The sequence below is a fragment of the Aotus nancymaae genome, unplaced genomic scaffold (assembly GCF_030222135.1).
Source record: "Aotus nancymaae isolate 86718 unplaced genomic scaffold, 86718_ANA_hifiasm-v0.15.2.pri h1tg000059l, whole genome shotgun sequence".
NCBI classification, from domain to species: domain Eukaryota; kingdom Metazoa; phylum Chordata; class Mammalia; order Primates; family Aotidae; genus Aotus; species Aotus nancymaae.
The window spans coordinates 35,728,484-35,755,603 of record NW_026988473.1 but is presented as its reverse complement, the minus strand read 5'-3'; the positions used below and the strand labels follow the sequence as shown (position 1 = coordinate 35,755,603).

At 32.9% G+C, this 27,120-nt stretch overlaps 1 protein-coding gene across 3 annotated transcripts in view; it reads left to right on the top strand.

Annotated features, from left to right (window-relative positions):
• The window catches only part of LUZP2 (leucine zipper protein 2), a 548,899-nt gene extending 523,060 nt beyond the window's left edge, over positions 1–25,839 (top strand). For all 3 annotated transcript variants that reach the window (XM_012452226.3, XM_064365096.1, XM_012452224.3), the window contains 2 exons: positions 21,233–21,310; positions 22,107–25,839. In XM_012452226.3, the coding sequence (XP_012307649.2) occupies positions 21,233–21,310; positions 22,107–22,205 (177 nt within the window). In that variant the 3' untranslated portion in view covers positions 22,206–25,839. The remainder of the gene's footprint in view (positions 1–21,232; positions 21,311–22,106) is intronic.
• The last annotated feature ends 1,281 nt before the right edge of the window (positions 25,840–27,120 follow it).

Sequence of the window (27,120 nt, the reverse complement as noted above, 5' to 3'; positions counted from 1 at the left end):
AGCTTGTCTGTGTTCTCTGTGTTCACTGTCTCTCCAGTTTTGGAGGCGGTAGTTTTTCTGTAACATCAATTATTTGATACATCTAAAAACAGTTATTGATTATCAGTCTGTTCAGCCTTTTGCTTGTTGTGAAGGTGGAAGTAGAGACTTCCAGACCTTTATGTGTCAGAGCAGAGCCTGAACTCCTAATTCATGTCTTCTGAAATACAGAAGCTTTTAATTTTAATAAAGTTCATCATTTTATTCTTCATGTTTTTGACATATCTAAAGAATCATTTACCTGTTCTAAACACAGATTTTTTTTTCTCATGGTTTCTTATATAATGTGTTTGCTTTTATTTCTTAAATTTAGATCAATAATCTATTTCGGGTGTGTGTGTGTGTGTGTGTGTGTGTGTGTGTGTGTGTGTGTGTGGTGTTAGGTAAGGTTATTTGTATGTTGCTATTCAGTAATCCCAGTCCTTACAACACATTTTTAAAGAATATATTGTTCTTATTGAACTTCTTTAGCACATTTGTCAAAAAATAACTGAACACAAACATGAGTTTATTTCTCAACTTTCAATTTTTTATTTGTCCCTATGTTAGTACCATATTTTCTTGTTTTGTTTTTAATTTTTTAATTTTTAGTTTTTGTGGTTACATAGTACATGTGTGTATTTATGGGATGAGATTAAAAACATGAGATGTTTTTATACAGGTATGCCTTGATTACTATAGCTTTACAGTAAGTTTTGAAGTCTACAAGTTAAAGTACTGTGATTTTATTGTTCCTTTTCAAGATTGTATTGGCTATTCTGAGTGTATTTTTTTTTGTAAATAATAAGATCAGTCTGTCAATTAAAATAACAATCTTATAATTTTGATAGATATTACATTTTATATATAGATCAATTGGAGAGAAATGTCAACTTAATAATACTGATTTGTTTTTCAATCCATAAACATGGAATGTCTCTCCATTTACTTAAGTCTTTTAAAATTTCTTTCAGTATTGTTTTATAGTTTTTCAGTGTGCCAGTCTTGCATTTATTTTGCCTTTCTTATTGCTAAGTATTTTTCTCTTTTTCATACTATTGCAAGTGGAGTATTTTAATTGCATTTCCAGTTGTTAATTGCTAGTATATATAAATGCAAGTAATTTTTGTATATGGATCTTCTATCAGATTAAGAAGTTTTAAGTGACTATGAGCTCTGAGTCAAACTGATGAGATTTGCACATTACCTATAGGTAGTTGCAATGTTGATTTTAAGCAGTTATGATGCTACATCCAGAATAAAGGAGACAAATCTCTTATCTAATTTTGCTTATCAGTCTAGACTGATAAATTCTGTCTCATTTTAGAAATAACACTTTGAAGTTCAACAATGAAAAATGGAAAGTGTTTTCTAACGCTTGAGGTAGAAGGCTGAAGAATAAGTTAGAATGGAAGGTTTATGTTTATTTATGTTTCAGTTTCTAGCTGTGTAATCATGAATATTTAACCCTTTTGAGACACTTTTTCATCTTCTGAAAAAGAGAGATAAATGTCTGTTGGTTAATATAACTTGTTCAAGGGATCTAGTGAGATAGCCCAGCTTTACAATTAGCATATGACTAGTGTAGCAAGCTCTCAATAATTATTACCTTTCATTCCCTTATGCAAAGCTATGCCTCTCACACAAAACCTCAATAAACATTTTTGAATTAAGTACTTTAATCAATTTATCAAATGAAAAAACTAAAAATATGACCAAAGCAACTCTAAATACTATAATTTGAAATAGAGGGTAGCCTTATTCAGTGCTACTTTACACAGCAGAAACTGATGCAGCTAGAAAAAAATAGCTATAAGAAGAATAAAATTATAGTCAAATATAAAATTGAACTTTTAATGAAAAGGATCTGAAACTGGAATTAGCAGTTGGCGAAAGTACTATAATATATGATAGAGTAATGAAAAACAGCCATTCTGGAATATAGTCAGGAATTGAGGCATTACTGTGGAGGAACAGACTGATCATGTTAGCATCTCTTTCCATTTCAGGATTCTATAATTATCAGCAACCTCACTAACAGCTGATAGAAGTACATGCAGTCTCTCAGTAAATAGCTAACAAATATTATGCATTTTGATTCCTGTTGGTCATACCTGAGACTGAATAACATAGAAGAGAAAGGATGGAAACTACATAAAACCTAGATTTGGATACTGACTTTGCTGTTTCCTAACATTGTCACTCTGGGAAGGGACTTTGTTATTCAAATCCCTTATCAATATAAGGTAGATCAATATTTTTAAAATTTTAGCATACTAAGAATCACTAAGTCAACTGGTAAAACTGCTTACACTCAAGATCCATTCCCATATATTATTAACCAGTTGGTCTGGGACAGAGCCAAGGAGTGTGTATTATTGTAATAATCCCACATAGATTTTCTTCTGTCAATATTCCATGTTAAATACTTTGAGAAATTTTGTTGTTCATTTCAGGTTTATTATGATTATTATATAAATATATAGATATTAAATAGATTATGTTCAACCATATAATCAATATTCTTATTAATTCCTTCTGAGAAACAGCTCTGAAGTTTTAATACTCAAAGTTTCAAAATATTTTATGGCCAAAGAATCAAACGTGGAACTATAAAACATGCTGATTTTTAGATATCGTTGTTGGTTTGTTCCATTTCCTGCCTATGCCCTTTGTAAACCAGGCAGGGTCACTTAGGAAATGGCCCTTGGATTCCTTGGTCCTTTTTAAAGAAGACTTAAAATACTTCAAATGGATCACTAAATTCTTAGTAGCATATTCGACTATTAGTTTGGAGTATGTTCAAGTTACTCTAAAAGCTGCTTTGTTTAAATGACGATACTGGAGTCACATTGAGAAAGCAAAGGATATAGCTACTCCATCCCATTTTCCTGCAGCTTGTAAATGTGCCTCATATTGTTTAATAGCATATCAAGAATTAAAGACATTGAACATTGTATTTTAATTTTCGTTTAGGGATTAAGAGTTAATGCTCAATGTAAATGTGTTTTTGCAACATTTCTGACTCCTATGAGTAGCAAACATTTAATTTTTCTTACTGTGCTGAGGAAATGAAAAACAAGGATGGCTTATATTTAGCACTCGGTGCACTAGCTCAATTTCCTGCCACTACATTTGCTTGCAAGTCCCTTACCAAAGGGAGTCTATTTAACAGAAAAATACTGCCTAGGGAAATGAGAAGAGAAAATGTGCAGAAAATAAATTCTAGAGCTGCAAGTAGAAAATTATGCCAGCTTTTTCATGTTAAAACAATTTTGGCTGAGATATAAGAAATCCTAGTTTGCTATTATATCCAACATGCATTTTGTGGCATTTGTTGGTTTGGATGAATTGTTGGTAGATCTGATGCTTGGTTAACATAATTTTCTAGGAAAGGCATGCCCTTCTGTAATTGGACTGAGAGACCACACACTATTGCTATTCTGGGCTACATTCCATCAGACCATCTGAAGAGGTTGGTTTCATTAGAAGCATTTTTTATTGTCCTACTCTGGTATTTTTTCAAGAAGAAGCAGGAGTACCTCCAAATAGTGTAGGAATGATAGGTAGTTTCCAATGGTCTTTGGAAAAATGTTATATTTTATTCATATAAATCTCCTGTTAACTTTTCTAGAACACCCTAATTTAAGCATGCAAACATGTTAATCTAATTTGATTTTTTTCCATAAATAGTATAGAAAGCTTAAGAAATATGGTTAATCTATTAATGTGGTAAATAAAAATAACCTAGTAACCATGTTAATATTTATTTTAAAAATCATTGCCCAAACAATGACATGCAAGCACAAAGGATAATCTGACAAATAATTATTTCACCTCTCTCATTTACCTGTCAGACACATAAGGACTTTCTTCTCTGGGTTCCCATTGTCCTTGGTATATGAATGTATTTTGTCCATTATCACAGTACACCTTGTATTTTGATTATTTGTATAAGTTTCTCATTCTGAATTAGGTAATAAGCAATTTGAGGGCAAAGGCTATAAAAAGTATTTGTATTATAAATTAAGGTTCAGGAAGGGAATGTGACTTGCCCAGAGGCACCTGCTTGGGGGACACTGATGTCAGAACTTGCCTCCCTTGAGTCTCCCACTCCTGCCATTGGCTCCATCAACTGAATTTTGGAGTCATTGTCTTAATTCAGTGTTACATTCTCAATCTTTTAACTTCTTGCTTTTCAATTTCTGATCTAATAAATATTAAACAAGCACTAAAACATTGTTCTGTAATAAATATGAGAAATCCATTCCTACATAAATTAGAAAATTTCAACCAAAATGCATTGGTATTTCTAAGTAGCATGGTACTTAATTTTACTTTTTTTCTTTAATAATATTATAAAAATTTTGCTTGTTTTTAGCCTCTATCTTGTCCCATCTCATTTAAATATGCAGGATGAGCTAGACTTCTGTACTTGTCATAAATATTTTTTGTTGTTAGAATTTCAGGTTTACCAGTTGTATATTTGCATTAATTATTCTGAGTTATTTTAATCTTTTAGAGACAGATCATAAGAGATATGTCTACTCTCTTTAGTGAAGTAGAAAGAAGTATATAATAACAATAACAGAGTTACAGCAATTGGCAAGGTCAGAGGTACAGAGTAAATGAAAATTTGACAATGAATTTCTGAAAACTTATTCCATCTGCTTTAATTCTTAAAGTTTTATTCTTTATTTCTGAGAGCAAGAGTAGAGTATAATTAAAAATAAAAAGCAGAGATGACATTATCTTTCATAATCATTTCAGTGATTATAAATTCATCATCATGCCCTTTTGAAAAAGTCATTCTAAATATACTACTTTATTTCCATAAATAATTTCCAAATGAGATGAAGTCATACACATGTATGTATCATAATGAAAACTTTCTGAAGCATTTGAATGCCTTAGTCAGATTAGATGGGCTGATGGATCTGATGTTTCTACCTTGAGGAGGAAAATAAAAGAATAAAAGGCATCCTTCAAGGTAAAAGTTACTCAAGAAAGGATAAATGGTTGATTACTGAGAATATTTTCTTACCCTGTTAAGTCATAAACACAAAAGGAGAAGAGGAGAAGAAACAAAGAACTGAGGGGAAAAACTCTAGCATTAAATTCTTTGGCAATATCAAGATTTTGTAACGATCAGAATTAGTATGTTGACTACAGAATTGTAAAATTAAAGTGAATATCAGTGTTGCTATTGTAACAGGAATCAAATTTATTGGCAATATAGAGAAATTTTGATCGAAGGAAAAGAAAACTGAAAAAGGGAGATGAATGATAGAAACTAAAATGAGTACCTAATATATGCAAGATATTCCATTAGGAATCTTTGTATGTTTCAAAAAATGTAATCAACTCTTCCAGCATTTAACTGAGGTAGGTACCATTTTGTCTAGCTAACAGATAAAGAATCAAACCTCAGTAAGTTGAAGTAACTTTCCCAAGTTCATACAATGAATGAAGGTAAAAAGAATTTGTCTTCATTCATTAGAGCTCCTATAACAAAATACCATAGACTGGGTGGTTTATAAACAAAAGAAATTTTATTTCTCACAGTTCTAGAGGCTAGGGAGTCCTCATTCAAGGCACTGACAGATTTGGTTTTCAGTGAGGCCTACTTGCTTAGGGACAGCCATCTTCTCACTGTAATCTCACATGGCAGAAGAGGTAAGATTATGTCTCTGAAGGCTCTTTTATAAGGGAACTAGTACCATTCCCGAGGGCTCTACTCTCATGACATAATCACCATCCAAGGGCTCTAGTACCTTATACCATCACCTTGTGAGTTAGGATTTCCACATATAAATTTTGGGGGGACATAAATATTCAGATAGTAGCACAATTCTAACTGAAAATGGACTACCTCTTTATTTACATTACTGTGATTACCTTTATTATCTTATTTCACTGTGATATAAACATTTTGAATGTAAATGTCATTATAATCTTTAACAAATGAGATAAAATGAAGTTAAATTGGTATTTCCCAAACACTTTTCCATAGGCAAATGCTGTCCTGTGATGAAATTTTCAATAGTACAAAGAAAAAGAAAAGGGAGATAAAATAAAAACCCACATAACAACATATTAGTGGATTTTCCATTAATATTTTTTCTTCTGTCTTAACCTCATTCTCCTCTTCTTCCCATTCCTCTTCTTCCTCTTCTGTCTATTTCTCTCTCTCTCTGTCTCAGGATAATTTATTTTGTCATTGGATCCTTTGACTATTTTTCAAAATAAATTTCTTTTCTAAAATATTGTTGAAATATAGTAGTCTATTTTTTGTTGGTTTTTTAGCTCTTATGTCAAATTTGGCAATTTCGTTATTGCTGTCTAATTTTATTTTACCACAAAGTATAAAAGTCCAGGAGCTTCAGTGTTCATGAACTTACCCATATTATCACAAATAGTAGGAAATGGAGTTGGGACTCAAATTTGTTTGTGCATGACTCCAAAGCTTATTCTTCCCGCCTTACAGTGGGACTCCTAATAATTACTAGAGACATCACAGTATTAAGAGTCTCCTGCACTACATTGTGATTGTGTGTTCTTTTTCACACACAGAGATTATATAATAGCAAGATTTGTCTTAAATACATACTTTTGTTGTTACCATGATTGCTTTTGTGGTCATAATATAATATTGTGTCAGTTGGCAGTTTATGGCCAGAAATCATAGAAACAAATAGATTATTCTAGATGTGTTAGTGAAGATGTATTTCTGGGAGGCAGTGTTTAATCGTTTTAATAAAGATGTATTTGTGCCTTATTTCACTTCATAATTTACAGACTCAGCTGTGTTTCTCCCTAGGTCTCCTGTATAATTGAATGAGTGAACTGCATATTGAAGCAGTTGAATTTGTGCATGCTTTCCTGATTAATTTGCATATTTTACTACTTGAATTTGTAGATCTTGGGTACTTTACTAATTAGGTTGTATTTTACTTAATTGAGATGATAGAAGTATTTTGATGACCTGTGCTACCCTTTGATTGTATTGTTTCAAATAATTTTCCAGACTAATATTTGATATTTTTTGGTTTATTTTAAGACAGAAAATGATTCTTTTGAATAATTAATTCATCATTCACTACAGCTTATTACATCTCTATCCATTCTTTCCCAAGTAAAATTATATTGTCTAATTATACATACATAAAGAGAAATGACATCTGAACTTTTGCTTTAGTTCAAGAAGAAGAATTTGAGTTTGAAATTGATAAGGAATAAAAAAGCTTAAGTTTTTAGGCATTTGTCAAGTTTAAATATTATATTTTTATGAACCTGTATATTGTCCCATAGGCCAGCTGTACACAGATAAGCAGTTATTATATAGATGGTAATGTATCATTGGAAAGTGGCATATCAGCCATATCCCCCAAGAAAAGGGAAAAATAAGAAAAAAGGAAAATCAAAAAGAGAAAAACAGTGGGAAGAGAGAAAAAGAAAAAGGAGAGGGGCAGGAGAAAGGAAGGGAAAAAGAAAGGGAAGAAAGGATAGGAGGAGGAAGGAAGAGAGGGAGGGGTAGAAAGAATGGATATGGAGATGATAAAGACAGAAATAGATAGTTACAACAATGGCCAAACAGATAGGTGGCCTTTATTTTGGAACCAACCTTCAGGGCCAGGAGCAGTAGCTCATAACTGTAATCCCAGCACTCTAGGAGGCCTAAGTGGGCAGATCATGTGAGTACAGTAGTTGGAGACCAGCTTGGGCAACATGTTGAAACCCCGCCTCTATAAAGAATACAAAGAAAAATAAACAACAACTATCGGCATATGGTGGTGTGTGCTGGTAGTCCCAGCTACTTGAAGGGCTGAGGTGGGAGGATCACTAGAGCCTGGGAGGTTGAGGCTACAGTGAGCTTTCATCAATATCATTGCACCAGCACACTCCAGCTTATGTGACAGAGCAAGACCCTGTCAAAAAAAAATAAATAAATAAAAAGAAAAGGAAACCAACAAAAATGTCAAAGCACACCAATGAAGTTGTATGTCTTGCTCTCTCCAACTTTATCATTGTGCTTCAACATTTGATGATACCGAGTTTAATATATTTTATTTTTGTCAGTTTTATATGCATTTTCTGCTTTGCATTAGTGTATTATTTTCCATATAATTTCATATTACATGCTATCAGATTAAGCATTTTTATATTAATAAGTATTCTAAAAAATCGTCTTTATGATTACAAAACATTTTATCGATAATTGGCATTTTTTTAAACCATTATCTTGTTTTATTTCTGTTATACAAGTCACCATAATGAATACTTCTTAGTGGTCAGTTTATTTTCTTTTTTTGTTGTTTGTTTAGTTTTGTTTTAAATTTTGTATTTTTTTTTCAGAGAGAAAATAACTCAAATTAAAATAAAATTGGCCTTCTGTATCCCTGGGTTCCACATCTGTGGATTTAACCAACCATCGATCAAAAATATTTGGAAAAAACATACAAGAGAAAATAATACACATAAAATATAACAACTATTTACATCACATTCCTATTATATTAGTAGTTACAATTAATCTAGAGATGATTTAAAATATATGGATGTGTGTAGGTTACATGCAAATATAACATCATTTTACTTAAGGGACTTGAGCGTCCATGGATTTTGGTATCTGTAGGGGATGACGGAAGAAGTCCCCAGCTAATATTGACAAACGACTGACCGTATACTGGATTGTGAAAATATTTAAAGCCATTTATCTATCTTAATGCATTGTTTTCCAAAATATCTGTGTGAATGTATTTTCACATCAGCATTGTAAAAGAGAAAGGGAAAGAGAAAAGACTCCGCTTCAGCATGTTATAGCCAACAGTAAATGTGTAGTTTTGTTTATTTATATGTTTCATAAGAAAAATAGTTTATCATTTTAATTATTATTTCTATTTTTGTGTAATTAGATCACACCATTTTATTCAATCTCATGTGGATGGCACTGCATTAATGCAAATGCATCTGAATAAATTAATGTAGAACTGCATTTCTTCCAAAACTGAATGACCTCATTAATCATTATGTAAACAACCACCACTTGTTAAATATATAATTTCAGTGAGTGTTCCATGACAATAAAAATACATATGATTTATTGAACATATAATGTATATCAGGAGCTTTATTCCATGTTGTCTTTATTTAACCTTCACAAAAATTCCATGAATACAATTCCCTTTCCCTATTAAATAAATAGTAAACATGAAGAATAGGACCATCAGAAAGAACAGGTGAAGAAACCAGACTCAGTACTAAACTTTCTGAATGCAGATCCTGTACTTCTCACTGGCTAGGAACTCAGTTTATCTTCAAATATCTTAAAAGATAAACATTATTACTTCAACTTTATACATTTGAAACATGAAGGAAATGTAGTCTGAATATACTCCCATGTCTCCCTATTTACAGAGCACATATTCTTTCCACTAGGTTATACATTTTCAGTTCACATACCATATAGTTTATTTTATTGTTTTTTATCATTCCACCTGTATTGATTTCCTTGACGAAAAAGAAACATATTATACAATTAATATTTTCTGATAATATCTATATTGGCATTCATATTTAAAATACCATTAGTATTATGCACCCTACAGAATTATGTTGACATTTAAATAGATGGTATATATTAAATTACATATCTACTGCTTTATAACTGCTTGCTAAATATAAATTTCCTGTGTGATTAATTTCAGTATCTCTTTATGTGTTAATGATGACTCCTAAAAAATATGAGCAGCAGCCGGGCATGGTGGCCCATGCCTGTAATCCTGGCATTTGGGGAGGCAAGGAGGGTAGATCACCTGAAGTCAGGAGTTCAAGACTAGCCTGGCCAACACAGTGAAACCCCATCTCTACTAAAAATACAAAAATTAGCCAGACCTGGTGGGGTGCACCTGTAATCCCAGCTACTCGGGAGGGTGAGGCAGGAGAATCTCTTGAACTCAAGAGGTGGAGGTTGCAGTAAGCTGAGACATCATGCCATTGTACTCCAGCCTGGGCAACAAGAGAGAAACTTCATCAAAAACAAAAAAAAGGTGAGGAGCAACAAGTAAATTTCTTTATTTTAACTGTTCAAATTTTCAACGGCTTCCTATGTAGACTTAAGAAAATAAAGCATTTTTGTCCAGCAATAGAAGATATACTAACTTGTGAAACTTGAAAACTAAATTGGCATACCTACTCTATTTCATAAAATCTCATGGAATTTCAAATTTGGCATAGGTCTCAGAGGTGACTGCACCCATCCATTTAATGAAAATAGCCTAAGATTTTGGCTGTTTTGGCTTAACATCATTTCCAGTTCATTTTATTTTGAACTGTATCTCAATTTAAGACATGCTGTCCTTTCCATTGACCCAATCTAAACTCTCTCTTATCCTAGACATATCACTCAAGGAACAGACTATGCCTAGCCTTTCTCCCTGCATGACGGCCCTTGAAACATTTGATAGTGTATCTTAATTCTCCATCTGTTGACATTTATGACCTCACAGATTTCTAATGTTCATCTGAAAGTCAAAAATCTCAAAATCTCTAAATATTGAGATTTAATATGTTAGCATTTTAAACCATAATCATAACCAACTACTCAGATTAGTCTCTGAATCAGTTCTTTGTTTGGAGGTAACATTGACAGGCAAGGTAAAAAAAAAGAAACATGTTCTGACTTCCTACAAAACATAATTCACTTAATGAATTACTTCTTAAATATTTAACATCAAAATATGTACCTTAAAATATGGCAAAGCTGCTTGAAAGAGCCAAATGTTCTTGAAGTCAGAGATGATTTTGGTCATACATTGTGTCTGGGTTATTGTCTACCACATACCTGGGTCCCACACAGCACCTGGCACACAGTCATCACCTCATACATCTTTATTAAGGGTCAAGTGAATGAACTTCGTTAGCATTATGGGCTGCTGTCATAATTGCCTATAACACTGATCTTTATGTTCATCATTATCATTGCTAGTACAATATACAATACAGATCACAGTGGTTAAGTGGTACTGAGATAGGTATTTAAATAGATTTCCTTATTTTTTCCTTACAAATATTTATGAGCAAAATTGTTCCTCATTTTAAAAATATAAAAATTGAGATTGAGGAAAATTGAATAATCCAAGGCCACAAAACTAATAAATAGCAGATTAAAGAACTTAAATATTGACTAAACATAGATTCCTTCACCCTTGGGGTTTAAACTTATTTGTCATTAAATCTCTTATGTAAAATAGCACTTTTTGTCTCTTTACCAAAGTTACAGTTTCATTTCAGGTTTTACCAGGAAAAATTAAAAGAATGAAATTTCAATAATTACTCCAGGTAGAGGAATAAGGCAAATAATATATTCATGTGACAAAAATTTTTGTGTTTGTGTATTTATTTAAGTCATAGTCAAAGATAATCTGTGAGTCACAGTGACAACAAAGATTCATTGTTTTAATACCCACTCCTACACCTTCACTATGATTCATCAAAGTGAATCTAATGACCACATTCCTACAGTACATCTTATTTAAGAAAACAGTCTCCAGTCTTCTAATTTCATCCATCTTCTTCTCTGTCTGCCTCTTCACTTACCATATTTAGCACAAAGAGTAAGTGGAACAGCAATAAAAATTTGGCAGAATTTGATTTTTTATACTAACCATAAAAGTCCTCCAGATTTCCAAAAAAGCATTTGTGGTAAGGAAGATTTCAGGGAAGTTAGTTCAGAATGTTTTACTATACTTTGTCTTCTCGGGGAATTTTATTTCTTTTATTTTGTGACTGGAAAATCTTCCCACTCTTCCTATTAGTTATGCCTAACCAAAAGGCTATTTGAAGGTAAGGCAAATTTTCATTTACTCTGGCGTTGTGCAGTGATGTTCTCAGTGGAAAGGGGAGGCATGAGAGTTGGGAGTACAGAACTTTTCAACACAAGATTTATGACCTTGGGGCTTTATAATTTGAACTGCTTATTAAATATAGTTGGGAGTTTACAAATAGGTAATGCATTATGATCATTTGGGGTATAAAGAAGCCTGAGCAAAGATTTAAAGTTTTCAACTTGCTCATCAAGTTTGAAGAATAAGTAAAATCCTGCTGCAATGACATTCTCTATGGGGTTAGGAGTGTTAGAAGAGGGGGCTCTAAGTGTAGCCATATTATGAATGATCTTAAGTGCTATTTAACTAAATTCGTGCTTTATTCTATAGGCAATGAGAAAACACATATTTGCATGGGTGATATATTTTTTCTTATTTTATTTTAATTGATTTTTATGCAGTGAGTTAACATGATAAAATCCATTTTAGGAGGACTTTTCTGGAGGATGATCTGTTTGGATTGGGGAAAGGTGAGGTTAGAGAGAGTTAAAAGTGTAATTCAACAATCTGGAAATGAAATAAAGGTAAATGCCATTATCTCTGAAAAAGAAAGGAAAATGATAACATGCAGAATTGTTTCATGAAAAATTGTTTACAGCTTACCCACAGACAGGTTGTCTGTTTCTATCATCTGCAAGTTTCATTTTCAAAGCTGAGATACCATAATCCTCAAAATCTTCTCGGTTGAGGCAATGAACCTATATATTGCAATTAAAACTATAAAAGGTGTGGTCCTTGTTGTTTTTCTTAGGTTCTGGTGAGTACATGTAAAGGGGAAAACTCTCAAGGTTTATTATACCTTGGGTTGAGATTCATTCTCATTAAAGTGATAAAACTAAATTTTGGGGATGGAAAGTTAATTATGCTCTGATTACATGTAGTGTAGGTTTCAGGCACAGCAAGACTATGAGTCATTTTAAACAGGAACTTTTATGTATTGTTCTTTCAGTTTTATAATTTAGTTATAGAGTCATGAAATAATCTTAGGACTATATTTTTGAGTATTTGAGTATTAAAACCTAACTTCTGACAGATGTAGCCATCCACTTCTTGTCAGCCATGTGAGAGAAGAAAAATGGTGCCTTGACAAGTTCTGGAAGTGAGAGAGGGATGCTTATAAAAATTACACAGATTACAAATCTTTCATTGGAGGAAGAGAGTCATACTGATGACATGTTTGAACAACTATTATATGATGATCACTGTAGAGTGCTGTTCATAAATCTCTTTAGATTCCAACATAGAGAAAGCACTCGCGTATTAGAAAAGTAGGCATGCTACTGGAGGATGTTTACAATCTAATTGTCACTTAATAACTACTGGATTCAGTATAAACACCACTGCTTGAGCTACCTCAGGATTCTTGAACTGTACCTACTCTAATCATCTCAGTATTTCCCATCTCAGCTTACCTCACCATTGTTACCTTTGATGCATCCCCACTTACAAAATGTTTACTTCTACATTTTTGTACTCATGACTTTACCTCAAAAAACTTTATTCATCACTTAAGCCTCAGTTCCTCCTTCATGAAGAAATCAGTGATTACCCTAATTAGCCATTTCTTCTTTTCATATAATACATCTCACTGATTCATCAGGCCCAAACGTGTACCAACCATTTACTTGGGGATCTCGGTAGAATATTGCAAAAGTATATTATGAGAAACGTTTTTTGGTTTTTGTCACAAATTGTGTTGTTAGGTGAGATTGCAACATATGAGGTGCTATCAAAATCTAAAATATTATATAATTAAATAATAAAATGGGAGAAAAGGAATATAGATCTTGGAAAGATCCCAAATTTGCAGCAAGAGAGACTTCAACTTAATTGCAACAGCAATAACTTTATGACCTTGAGGATGTTATGTAGCTCTTTGATCTTGTTGTCCTCATGGGTGAAAAAGATGAAAATACCTGAGTATTGTTATGAGGATTGAATCATATGAAATATATGTCAAATCCATTTCAGCATCTGGTACATAACAGATACCTGATAAGTTATAGTGTACTAATTCATCAATTGACATTCCTTTATTTTCAATTTTCATACTCCAGCTACACATGCAACACCTGGGAATAATAACAGTTTTTATCACTTGAGCATGTTATCCCAGTGGGTGATACACAGTATGTGTGTGTGGGTGTATAAACTAATATATACATAAAATAGAAGAAAATAATATATTCTGAAAACAACAAAAGGAGAATTAAAAGTGACAGGGTATACATGTCTACATTTCAATATTCAGTAGGTTCAATTCATTTTATGGACTTACTTTTCATATCATGTAGCTGGCAAACAATTATACTTGGAATGAAATAAGACATTAGTTGTTTATTTGGTCATACTGTACATCTTTTTTTCAATTTATAATTTTTTTGCAGGAATTTTTTATTTTTTAATATTTGTTATAAGAAGCTCTTATGTGAAATATCAAGGATGTTTCTTGACATGTGGCCATCTGAATGAGTGCAGTGGTTTAAATTCTTTGTTAATTGTAGAAATAAAACAACTTACATCTTATTTATTAATATCTGAGCATTTATGGTTCTATCATTTTCTTTCTGTTGTCTCAGTAATATGTATTTGCATACCTATTAGGTTTTATGTATCCAAATGGGAGTCTACTGGTTTAGGGATTGAGTTGAATGAGGACTAAAGAGATTAGATAATAAAACGTTAAGGGAAGAGCACTATGAAACACAGGAAGAGCCAGCAGTATATGCAGCAAAAAGAAGTCAAAGAGAAAGACAAATAGGGAAAAAAATTAACTTATCCTTTCACCTAAATTTATCTATATATTATGTTCACAAAATTATTTAAATATCACCCATCCCCCAGAAGTGTATTTATTTACAAATTATCCAGTATCTACCTTCAAAAAATGTGGAGCCAGTCCAGAGACTATAGTTTAATAATCAAAGCAAATGCAAAACAAAAAAGATATTTTAGGTTCACGTGATGAGATACAGAGGTCTTTTACTACCACACCTACATTAGTTTTCCATTACAAATAGCCATGAACTTAATAGCTTATAAAACATAAATTTATTATGTCACATTCTCTGTGGATCAAAAGTCTGGAAAGTTTTCATTATGTATGAAGCTGAATTTATGAAGTTGGCCAGTAGAATGTCCTCATCTGGAATCTTGACTAGGAAAAATTAGTTTCCAAGTGTACGCTGTTGTTGATAGAATTGATTTACTTTTGAACACATGACTTCTTTGTCTTGCTAGCTCTTTGCCAAGTGTGGCTGTCAACTTCTATAAGCCACTACCAGGTCCTTGCCATATCCCCTTCTTATTAGACCCCTTATGATGCTATTATAATCTCTCCGTCTTCAGGAAGGCCTACCCCTTTTAAGGTTCAGCTGATAAATTAGGCCTATCTAGATAATCTCTATTTCTATTAACTCAAAGTCAGCCAACTACCTGATTATAGGAGTTATTCCGTCACATTCATAGGGTCTGCCTGTGAGAACCTATCAAGAGGAGAGTGTTATATAAGGTTTGTACACCAATGGGTAAGAAACATGAGGACTGTCTTAGAATACTGTGAGTCAAACTATCCCAGTTAAGTCTTTAACTAGCATTTGAAAATTTAAAATATGTGTTGTAAAATTATTTTTCCATAAATTGAAAAAATTAAAGATATGTTTCTGATACATAATAAGTTCCTATATAAGTTTGATAATGGCATTGTATGTGTGGTGTGTTTGTGTATGTGTGTGTGTATGTGTATGTGTGTATTTGTGTGTTACTAGACTAAAATTAGAAATTACCTGAGGAAATGAAAAAGAATATACTTTCCTATTGCCCTTCAGTTCACATCTTGGAAGCCTTCCCTTCTTTTTAATCACCTTTAGCTGTGACCTTGAAGTGTTCCTTGTGGCAGGGCCCAAAAATTACACAGATGAACAGAGCACTATTCATGTAAACCAACACCAAGCCATTCATGTAAAGCAGATGTGTATATCTTACACTTTCAGCACAATTAACAATGGCCATGTCATGGAGTTTTAAAAACTTTAAACCTACTGTGGTATGACCAATGTGTTTTATGAAGCATAACTCTTTTGTATCTTGATATCACTTTACACAATTCTAATCTATAGTAAATATGTAAACAGTTAAGACAGTTCTAATCTATAGTAAATATGTAAACAGTTAAGTTGAAACAGAATTATCATAATTTATTTCAAAAATATATATGTCTATTTTACATGTTAAATCACACATGATGAAAAAGCATAAAAAGTTAAAAGCAATGGAAATAAAAAAGAGTAACTGGTTTTAGGCACCTAAGTTAATTAAACAAATGATTATTCTGTATCTAAAATATGTCATGCAAATACACTAAGCATATTGAATTTATGCTTTAAGACTTATAGAAATTGTCTGTGATGGATATTACTATCCCTCTTTTCAGCTGATGAAATTAAAGCCCAGGGAGATTGTGGAACTTCACCTGATAGAAAATTAGTGGGTGAAAGAACTGGGACTTGAATATAGTCATGTGCCTGTGCGCTCATCTTACAGAGGTTGCCACTGGATGTGACCTGCAGGCACTTTCCATCATTATACTTAAATCTCTCTGATACTTCCTTTTATATGTTCTTGTTTATGTATGTATTTATGCTTTCTCCACGAGAATATAACCTCCACTGACATCAAAGATCTTGCATATTTTCATCTTTCTATTTTCAGTCAGTGCCTGGCTGCCTGGCTCATGATAGAAACTCAGTAAATGTTTGTGGAATGAATGATTAACGTATAGAACCATTTTTGAAGCTCAATTTGGCTTTTAGTGTTCAGGTAATTTAAGGGTAACAAAGATAATTTATTGATTTGTTTAGATTTCATTTGTATGGCCATAAAGGGAAAAATAAAAATACATTTGCAGAAGCAAAAGTTGTTGCAATAGTTTTTCTATAGAATTATATTTACTGTTATAGATAACATTGGCTACTCTCTTTAGATCTTGGCTATAGTTGCAGTAAGTGCCTTTTTTTTCCTCAGTGACCCCACCTCTTGCCCTGTAATGTGGTGTAGCTTTTTTAAATAAAGAGGTTTTCTTTGAATAATTAAATTATGTTGTTTCCAAGGGAGTTTCCCTAGAAGTAGGCCCATTGGTTTAATTCTATATTCAGTGATTTCCATTGTAACCCTAAACCCATGTGTTACTGGATAAATCTTTAAATATATAAACACAATTTAGTGTAATCTTGAAACCTATATTTTCTCAAGTATTTTTTCTTCGCAAAGTAAAACATTAATATATACAATTTATGTTATATTGTTTATTGTTAACACAGAAGCATTAGTAAGAAATGTTTTTTCAGCCCCTCTACAAGCACTTTCTTCTTTATTTCATTTCCTTTCCTTCTTTTCTTCTCTCTACCTTTCCTTTCATTTTTCTATGTTTGGTACTTGCATTACTGTTGCTTCTGCAACATAAAATAATGTCAGTGTCAACTGATCATAAATGTTGGTTTGTAACCATTAATGATAGTACTAACAATAATCAAAGAAGGAGAAAGAGAAAAATGAATCTTTACTATTTGTTAATCTATGCTCAATACCTATTTATGTTTTCTGATTTTATCCTTAAATTAAATCCATAAAGAAGTAGACCCATTTTACAGCCAAATAAACCGAAGCCCAGAGAAAAATAACTTGATCAAGTTCATCAATGGACAAGTATCAGAGCTAAAACATAAACCAAAGTCTGTTTCACTCCAAAGCACTTTTAACCAATAGACAAAACTACCTTTATACTGTAATGTTGGAAATGGGTCAAATTTATCTTGCCTTCCTTCACAACAGTTTTCTGGAATTTTTGATAGTCTAGGTCTTGTTTGTAACAGTGAGGGAACTCTATGAGAAACCTACCCTTTATGTTCTCAACAAATTGAGGTGTATTTCAGCAAAGGATATAAGTTTAGTAAAATGCTTTATTAAAGCACAAAACCTATGCAGTATAGTAATGTGGCCTTATCTCTGGTGCCTCTCTGAGACTCACTAACAATTTTATGAACCATCTTATGAAATTTCCACAATGCCTCCGAAGCCCAGAAAGAGTAAACTTAAAGATACTGTTCATTATAAGATCAAAGTAGCAGAAAAAGGTACGGCTGTCTTCTATCCACAAAACATTTTCTTTAATGTTGAAATGTAATACGTTTTCATTGTTCAGATGATCAAAGGCTTATCTCAAAGAGTTGGTTGTGCTAGCATTAATGAACTATATTCCATAGCAAATCCCATACTGTATCCTCATGACAATGGCCTTAAGTGATGCTTTACACATACAGAGTTTTTAGGTCAAAGAGATTTGGGAAATATTTACATTATATCTCCTTCTTAGAGATTTATAACACACTGTGCATTATGAAGTGAATATCAAATTTCATAGGTACATTTGAATTGCTAGCATGCTGATTAAAAATGTAAACCCTATATTTATAGAAAGGAATTATCACCCTAGAGTATTTTTTTAACAGTCACCTCATTTGATTATGTGATCAGATCATTCAGGATAAAAAATTTAAGATATTGTATGTTAAAGTTTTCTGAGAAGAACTACAATAAATACAACTGTTTAATGTTGAAATCAATTTTTCCCTAAACTTAAATGACATGAACTCCACTCTTACCAAGTTCATTTTGGGAAATCCTACACTGTGCAAGTTATTTTCTGTGCGAACCACGTTTTTTGAGCTTGATGTTTTACAATTATCTTAGTTAATTTTTCCTTTTTTATTATACTTTAAGTTCCAGGGTACATGTGCAGATCATGAGATATGTTACATAGGCATACACGTGCCATGGTGGTGGTTTGCTGCATCCATCACCCCATCATCAACATTAGGTATTTCTCCTAAGGCTATCCCTCCCCAATATCCCACCCCCTGCTATTACTCCACTAGCCCCCAACTCTCCAGGCCCCAGTGTGTGATGTTCCCCTCCCTGTGTTTGTGTGTTCTCATTGTTCAACAACCACTTAGGAGTGAGAACTTGCTGCGGTATTTGGTTTTTTGTTCTTGTGTCAGTTTGCTGAGAATGATGGTTTCCAGTTTCATCCATGTCCCTGAAAAGAACATGAACTCATTCTTTTTATGGCTGCATAGTATTCCATGGTGTATATGTGCCACATTTTCTATATCCAGTCTATCACTGATGGGCATTTCAAAGGGTGAATGTAAGAATAATAAAAACAATAGCCAGTTGGTTAATTATAGCAAAACAGAGTAATTATAATATTTCTAGAGAAATGTGAAGTTCTCATTCTAAATCACACAAGAAAAATATTTCTTTTTCCTTAGGCAGTGTAGAAGATCCCTCTACATATATAAAAGAATACATAGTATTAGTATTTAGAATACACAAAAATTATTTAGAAATAGGTCATTAAAATGTATTTAGAATAAGGTAGTTAAGAATTCAGCTATTGATTTTTAGTTTTATAGTGACAATTTCGCTTTTTCTGTGTATTGTAGACTTATTTAGAAAAACCAATTGTATATAAAATGTGCCTAAATCTGGTTATACACAGAAAACAGGCATTTATGAAAATTCTAAAGTATGGAAATATTTCATGGCCAATTTTTAAAAATTATTTATTATTTATTTAGAGATTATATATTGACCACTTTTTGGTAAGCATCTAGCTGTGATCTAGTGGTGATAAATGTAGCCTCTGTCTTAAAGGTATTCACAATATACTGGGGAGCCAGGCATGATTATACATATAAAAACAATGATAAGTTCTAGAGTTGTTATAACCATTACCTTTAGAGCAGGGAAGGGTGACTGAATCTATATACTAGTAGAAAGGATGAAGTATGACAGAAATGAGTAGCTGGTTTTCAGGGTCCTGCAGTGAAGGAATGAGTAGCACACACATGGGCAGAGAAATGTACAGATACATGGTTTGTGTTCAGTTAAGAGCAACATAGTGTGAGAATAGGGAGCATGTAAAATAACCTTTAAAATTTGAATTGGAGTAGGTTTAATCTCCTATATAACCTTTTTATTCATCTTCTACTCAGAATTTTTAGAGTTTAAAGTCAATCTAGGTCTCCATCCCCTGGTTGATCCCTTGGAAATAAACTTATTTTTTTATGTCAGTGGTCATCAATTATTTTTTGAGATAGGATCTCACTCTGTTGCTCAGGTTGGAGTGCAGTGGCATGATTACAGCTCATTGCAGCCTCAACCTCCCAGCACAGGTGATCCTCCCACCTCAGTCTCCCAGGTAGCTGGAACCACAGGCATGTGTCACCACACCCAGCTGTTTTTTTTTTTCCTCATAAAGCAGGTGTTTAACCACACCATATTGCCCAGGCTGGTCTTGTACTCCTGAGCCAAAGAAATCCACCAACCTCAGCCTTGCAAAATGCTGAAATTACAAGTGTGAGCCATTGCACCTGCCCTAGTGTTCATGAATTATTAAACTCTTAGGCTCTGTCTTGCATATGGAAAGATTATGAGAAATTGAACACACATACACACATAAATGCAGATTCTTACACTACATATGTTGCCATTAATTTAAAAGTATGTATATAATAAAGAGAAAAAAAGAAGAAGGAGGAAAAGTAGCAGTAAGTAAAAAAAGAAAGGGAGGAAGGAAGAGAGGAGGGAGGGAGGGAAGGAGGAAAGAAGGAAGGGAGGAAGGGAGGGAGGGAGAAAGGAAGGGAGACAGGATTTAATATTTTAACTTTGGTTAAAATGGAAGTGAAGCCCAAGTGGAATCCTTTTTTTTTTTTTCACTGTTAACATTTCATCTTCCTTAAAACTGGTGAAGCTAATAAGTAAGATGAGATTTTCTGGTCAGTAAAATTTGAGATCTTAGTCCTGGAAATATTATCTTTTAAAAAAGATGTTGAGGATTTTATGCACTACAGATTGATGGTCATATTATTTACATCGCTTCCTAGCTTGCAATATTGATGTTCCTGCAGGCACTCAAATAATTGACATATATAAATCATAGCGTCTAGATGCATTGCAGATATAGAAGTTTTGTAATATTTTACTTTTTATATATTTTACATGGAAATAACTTTCCACTGGACTTGTATTTCTTTGTAGTAGCTGACTGCCATAAGCCCCATTGTGATCCCCAAACCAGCCAGGAATGTTTGATCTCTAATTGAAATCCCGCTGCTGTGGTGATGGTTTTTGTCCCTAGCTTGCCTTTTCAGTATGGATCAAAGTGATGGAATCTTCTCAACAGGAAGAATTCAAGAGAGTCTTTTTTAACCCCCCTTTCTTTATTTAACTTAACTTCATTGATGTATTTTCAATTGCTGCTTTTGTAGGAGGGCAGAACCTGTTCAATGAAGCACCAAGAAAGTCCCCCAAGTAATGCCACTGCAGAAACCAAGCCTATCCCACAGGTATTTGTTCATTGTTTTTTTATGTCAGAAAGAGCTTCTTGAATCCATTGTATTTAACCCTCTTCTCTTTTGCTCTAGCTGGGGCCAGATGTTGTGCTTGTTAGTGCTATATAGTGCCTTCACCTGGTGCCCCTGGGCTTTTCCACAGCTGCTCAGCTTTCTGCTAAGATTTTGGCTTGACTATGTGAGGCCCTCAGAAGATCCAGGGTGAGGGAAGTTCTCCCTCACTTACATCCTCCCTCCCACAGACCAGGAAACAAAACAAAAATAAACGGACGATCAAAATGATCAGTGATAAGAAATACTGGACAAAGATGCTTACAGAGGATTTGAAAAAAGCAGAGATGAAAAGAAGTGCATATTGCTTACAAAAACAAAGACAAGTTAAGAACTTAATTCTGAATTTTTATTTGTAATGTATTATACTTGGCCAAAAATATTGTATCATTGACATTCTTAATATTTATTTCAATTTCACTTAATACTAAAGCATTGAGTTAGATTTAACATACTCAAACTTTGAATTAGATTAATCAGAATTGAATGGTTTGGGTAAAGTTTTTTCAAAATAGTTTTTGAAATAACTTGCCATTTTTGGGGCAAAATATTTTTATGTACTTTCATGAAATATAATTAACATATTTACATTTGTTTCATTTCTGTTTAGTGTTCATTTTCTCTAAGATACTTATTGAGATCTATGAATTTTCATTCTTATTCTGTTAGGCTTTTCAATTTTTACCTTAAAATGTATTTATTTTGATTCTTTAATAGTCTTTTCTGTATTGTTTAACAGAAATTGCAAATGCCTCCTTGTTCTGAATGTGAGGTGAAAAAAGAAAAACAATTGACCGGCTTTGAAGGGATGGCAGCAAGAGAAGAAAAAATACTGTAAATACTAAGAAACTGTGTTAAAAACGTCCATTTGCTATTGTCTTCATACTCTTTTTAGACCACAAGCTTGATAGAAATACTAAGTTTCTAAAGCATGCAACTTTTCCACAATTTTATGTAACTTTATAAAGTAGTCTATAAATTTTCAAAGATTCCAGACCAATTATGATCCTTAAGCAATAATCTAATTGAAACGAATATTCACATTCATAAATATTTTGTTGTCATCAGTAAATTGCCCCATATAAATTGGTCTGTTTTAAACTCAAATGCTATCTAACATGTAATTCTTCTGGTTCATTTGGATATCTAGTACTTCTATGATGTAGCTGTCAAAATCAGCTGGAGGATAATAAAATATTGTGTGTTCTCAGTATTCTTAGAATCCAAATTACAACCATATCATTAAGGGTTTGGTCCACATGAGCCAACTGAAGTCATTTTCTTCAAGGTTGAAATTTGTGCCAACCTAAATACATTGTTTCTTTGATGATGTTTATTGCTATTGGTATTGGTATTATTTTGAACTAATAATAGTTATTTGTCTAAATAACGCTAAGACAATTCTGTCAAGAATTTTGTCAGTTTTCAGAATTCATTAAGTATGTTTGGCATCATATAGACAAAATATTTGGATGGATAACTAAATTTCTGGCACATTTATATATTTTGGCATTCTATAGACACATCTCCTATGTATGTCTACTGGAATTACTTCAAGTTAATAACCAAGTTGTCTGAAATACTTGGCAGGATTTTTGGTATGAAGTTGGGTAATGGAATCTGGAATGAGGAGTGGGTTCTAAAATACAAACATGTAAGCAGGTGATGTATATTTCAAAACAGGGATTTAATGAAAGTAAAATAGCCATGTTCATTCAATGAACCCAAATGCATATTTTTTGAAAACCAATGTGTTATTAAAACAAATCAATGCCAGTGTTAATCTTTAAGAGTTCTGTCTTTCTATAGGAACATCAATTATCAAATAAATGTACTCATGAATAATTGAAACATAGCTCACAAGCAAGAGGAATTGACCACTTGAATAATTATCTGATTCACATGTTTGATAGGGCATTCAAAGTTAAAGACTCAGGTTGTCTGCACAGAAAAGTCACTTCTGCTGTTTAGACCCTTTTTACAACTGTGGAAAGCATATGAAACCACCGGATTTACAGAATGGATCTGTCAAGCCACATATATACATTTGGAGCAGTGTATCCTAGAAGATAGTTAATAAAAATATCAATAGATGAACTTAAATTCTGAGATATAATAGCATACCTCTGATCAAAATAGCATATTTAAAGAAATTTAAGGATTTGAAGAATTGGAGAATATCATTAGCTGTAAAAGTAATATTATAATATATTCATGTAGCAATTCTACTTTCAGAATAGTTCAGTGTCATTTATTAGCACAGACAAATCCCTACCACAGTGGTTCGACTTAGCAATTTTTTGACTATTCTGTGAAATCTTCGTATCTCTACACACTTTGAATTTTGTTATTTTTGGGGGGGCTAGTGATACATGGTACATGAAATATTTAACACTTCATTATAAAATAGGCTTTGTATTAGATGATTTGCCCAACTGTAGGATGAGGTATACGTTCTGAGCACATTTAAGCAGGTTTAAAGTAGGCTAGGCTATGATGTTTCATGGTTAGGTCTCTTAAAGGCATTTTGGACTTACAATGTTTTCAACTTTTGATTTATTTATCTGTATGTAACCTATTGTAAGTCAAGGGGTATCTATATTTTTCATAAAACAAGCTACCCAAGGAAAAAAGATAATTAGCTTTATGGATGATCCCTAGAGTTTTCAGAAGTGATCAGGATAAAATAAAAGATCAAGGTCTGAGGTTTCTGTTGACTCCTTCATATGTTTAAAAATAATTTAATTATACAAACTGGAATACTACTCTTCTCCCAAGTCCTGTTCCTTTTAATTTTCCCACTGTACTCAGGGGCCTTAACCATCTCCATAGGTTCATGAAAGGGTAGCGGATCCTTTAGTTTTAATTTAGGTTCAGTCTCCCACCTCCACCCAGGGGCACAACTTCCCTCCGAGGCCCTGTGGATCCTATGGAATGTTATTCACCTTGTCATCTTAGCATAGCATGTTTTGAAGCATGTTTGGATTGAGGAAAAAAAGGAGAATCAGGCCATTATTTTCTAAAATTGTTATGAGAGATAACATGTTGAAAGGTGAGAGCTCAGGTTGATATTAATCAAGTGTTCATCAAGCTTCATTTTTGTTTATGTTCTCTGTGTTCCAAATTCCTATTCTTGTCTGTGACAATATACTCAATATGCTTTTATTAATTCCTGGCTTGATCAAGTGGGCTTTGGATCTATATAATGTGTATTTTTCCAGCAAGGTTTACTGTGTTATATTCATTGCGTCATTTGTTTTTGTTTTTGTTTTTTTAAAGAAACTTGTAGCAGGAGACCTTTAAACATATTTTTAAGAGTTCCTTTTAATAGCTAAGTATGAGACTCTTTTTTAGTATGGTCTATGACTGTACTTTAATGAACACATTTTATTTCTCTCAGTTCTTCAATTGCTTTAAAATAGAACCAGGTAAGTTTAAAATGTTTCTCTTACATTTGTGAATTTGTCTATGAGAGAGGGGCCATTTCTTATATCTTTTAATTGACAGCTATATAAACAGGTGTTGTTTTAAAAAAATTAACACTTAAATCCCAGTTATTCTCATATGGAATAAAATATCAACCTAAATGTTGACTATAGATAGTATAATTCTATTATGGATCTGTAATGATGAGCAGTGAAAGATTACTTACATTTTGAAAAATATGAATTGAGAAAAAGCATATTTTCTAATGGAATAACTTGTTTTAATATAGGTACAACCAGAACTAACAACAATTGTATTTCTTTCTAGTTATTTTAAAATACTAATCAATGCTATGTGTTTGATGTATTTGTTTCTAAGTTAGAAATTTGTTTTGATTTTGTGTTTTCTTTTATGTGCACTATGTAAACTGAACCCGTTCCTAAAATGCATTAAGCTTAAATGAATGCTGTGTCTATCTAATGCCAAAATGCTCAGAAGAAAAGTGAGTAATTCAGTCACTCATCTGGATGTGGTTTTCTATGTAATATCAAATATCTGAATATCGAAAACACTAGATTGCTAACTTTTTTTTTCATTCTGTATGCAGCTGTTTAGCATCATAGTGCTGTTTCAGATACACATTTCATAAATTATCCTCAATTACAAGTCTAAGACAGTTATATGTAAAGGAAACATTTACTATTTTAGATGCACAATGTGGATAACTGAACTAAAACAATATTTGTGAACTTTGCTATAATGAAATCTTTTATTTTTATAGCTCAGGTATTGTAATTAGCACTAATCACAGTGGAGACTGAAATAATTATTGACACCATAGAGTAGGTCGAACTGGCCAGACCTACAGAGTGATGAAAACATATACTGTTTACTTAGGAGACATTTTCTTAGTTATGTGTATAGTCCTAAATTTCCCCAAACTATGTGTTCATTTGGATTGTGTTATATAATATTAACAGTTGAATGATGAAGAATAAAAGATGCTGAAAGATGGCCTATTTTGTTCAATAAAGATTGTTACAAGACTACAATGTATATTATCTTACATAAATTAATTGAAAAAGTATATATGAATGGTACTTGCTTCTATATATCAGCATCTAAGAACTCTTCTTAAATAACATCCTGAAAGTTCCTTTAATCTTTCTTTGCCAATGCCCCCAAAATCTTGTATTTAGCATGTGTTTTCTTTAAAAAAAAAAGATGTAGGGTTCCATGGTGACAGAGATTTTGTCTTTTTTTATATTAAATTTTTATTTTTAACTTATGAATAATTATTGTGATGTGTAATAGGTACAATGTGATGTATCTGTATATATGCACGCACATGTAGAATGATTATATCAAACTAATTAACAAATCCATCACCTCACAAATTAATCTCAAGTGCTTAGAGCTAGCTGCCTCATAGAAAATGCTCAAATATTTGTTGAATAAATTAATTTAGATGCTGAAGCAGCAAGAGAACGAGCAGGAGAGCAGCAAGGGAGCATGTATTGGCATGAGAATAGAGAACTGTGAGAACCCAAAATAAGCATTTATTTTGATTGTTGTTTTGTTTTGTTCTTATACTATCTATTTTTTTAATCTTTTTTTTTTTTTCTAAAAGCTTTATCTGTAGGTCTGTGGCTTGGACTTTCTAAGCGGAGTAGATAAGGCACTCCTGGGTAAATTTTGAAATGTAGATTGATGCAATAGATATATTTCATGTGGACTTTACGAGTCTTTAATGGATATCCACTTCTGACACACACTTGGACATGAACAGGTCTCTTAACTTCTTTTTACATTCATTTCCTAATCTACTGGGTCTTAAGCAGTTGGCTGAAAACAGAGATTTTCCTCTACATTCTGCCGAGACCTAGCCCTTTAGTAAAAGTAACTCTAGGGCTGCCCAGAGGTAAATGAATATCAAGAGGCTAGGACTCTGGATTTCTATAATCCCTTCATCTTCAACTGGAGTATTTATTATTTTATATAATGTATTTGTTGGGCGTATATAATCTGCATATAATTTTATTGGAGAAAGGCAGTCCAAGTCTAAAGTGATTTGAAAGTCACAGATCGGCCTGGGGCGGTGGCTCACGCCTGTAATCCCAGCACTTTGGGAGGTCGAGGCAGGCGGATCACAAGGTCAAGAGATCAACACCATCCTGGCCATGGTGAAACCCTGTCTCTACTAAAAATACAAAAAAATTAGCCGGCCGTGGTGGCACGCGCCTGTGGTCCCAGCTACTTGGTAGGTTGAGGTGGAAGAATCGCTTGAACCTAGGAGGTGGAGGTTGCAGTGAGCCGAGATTGTGCCA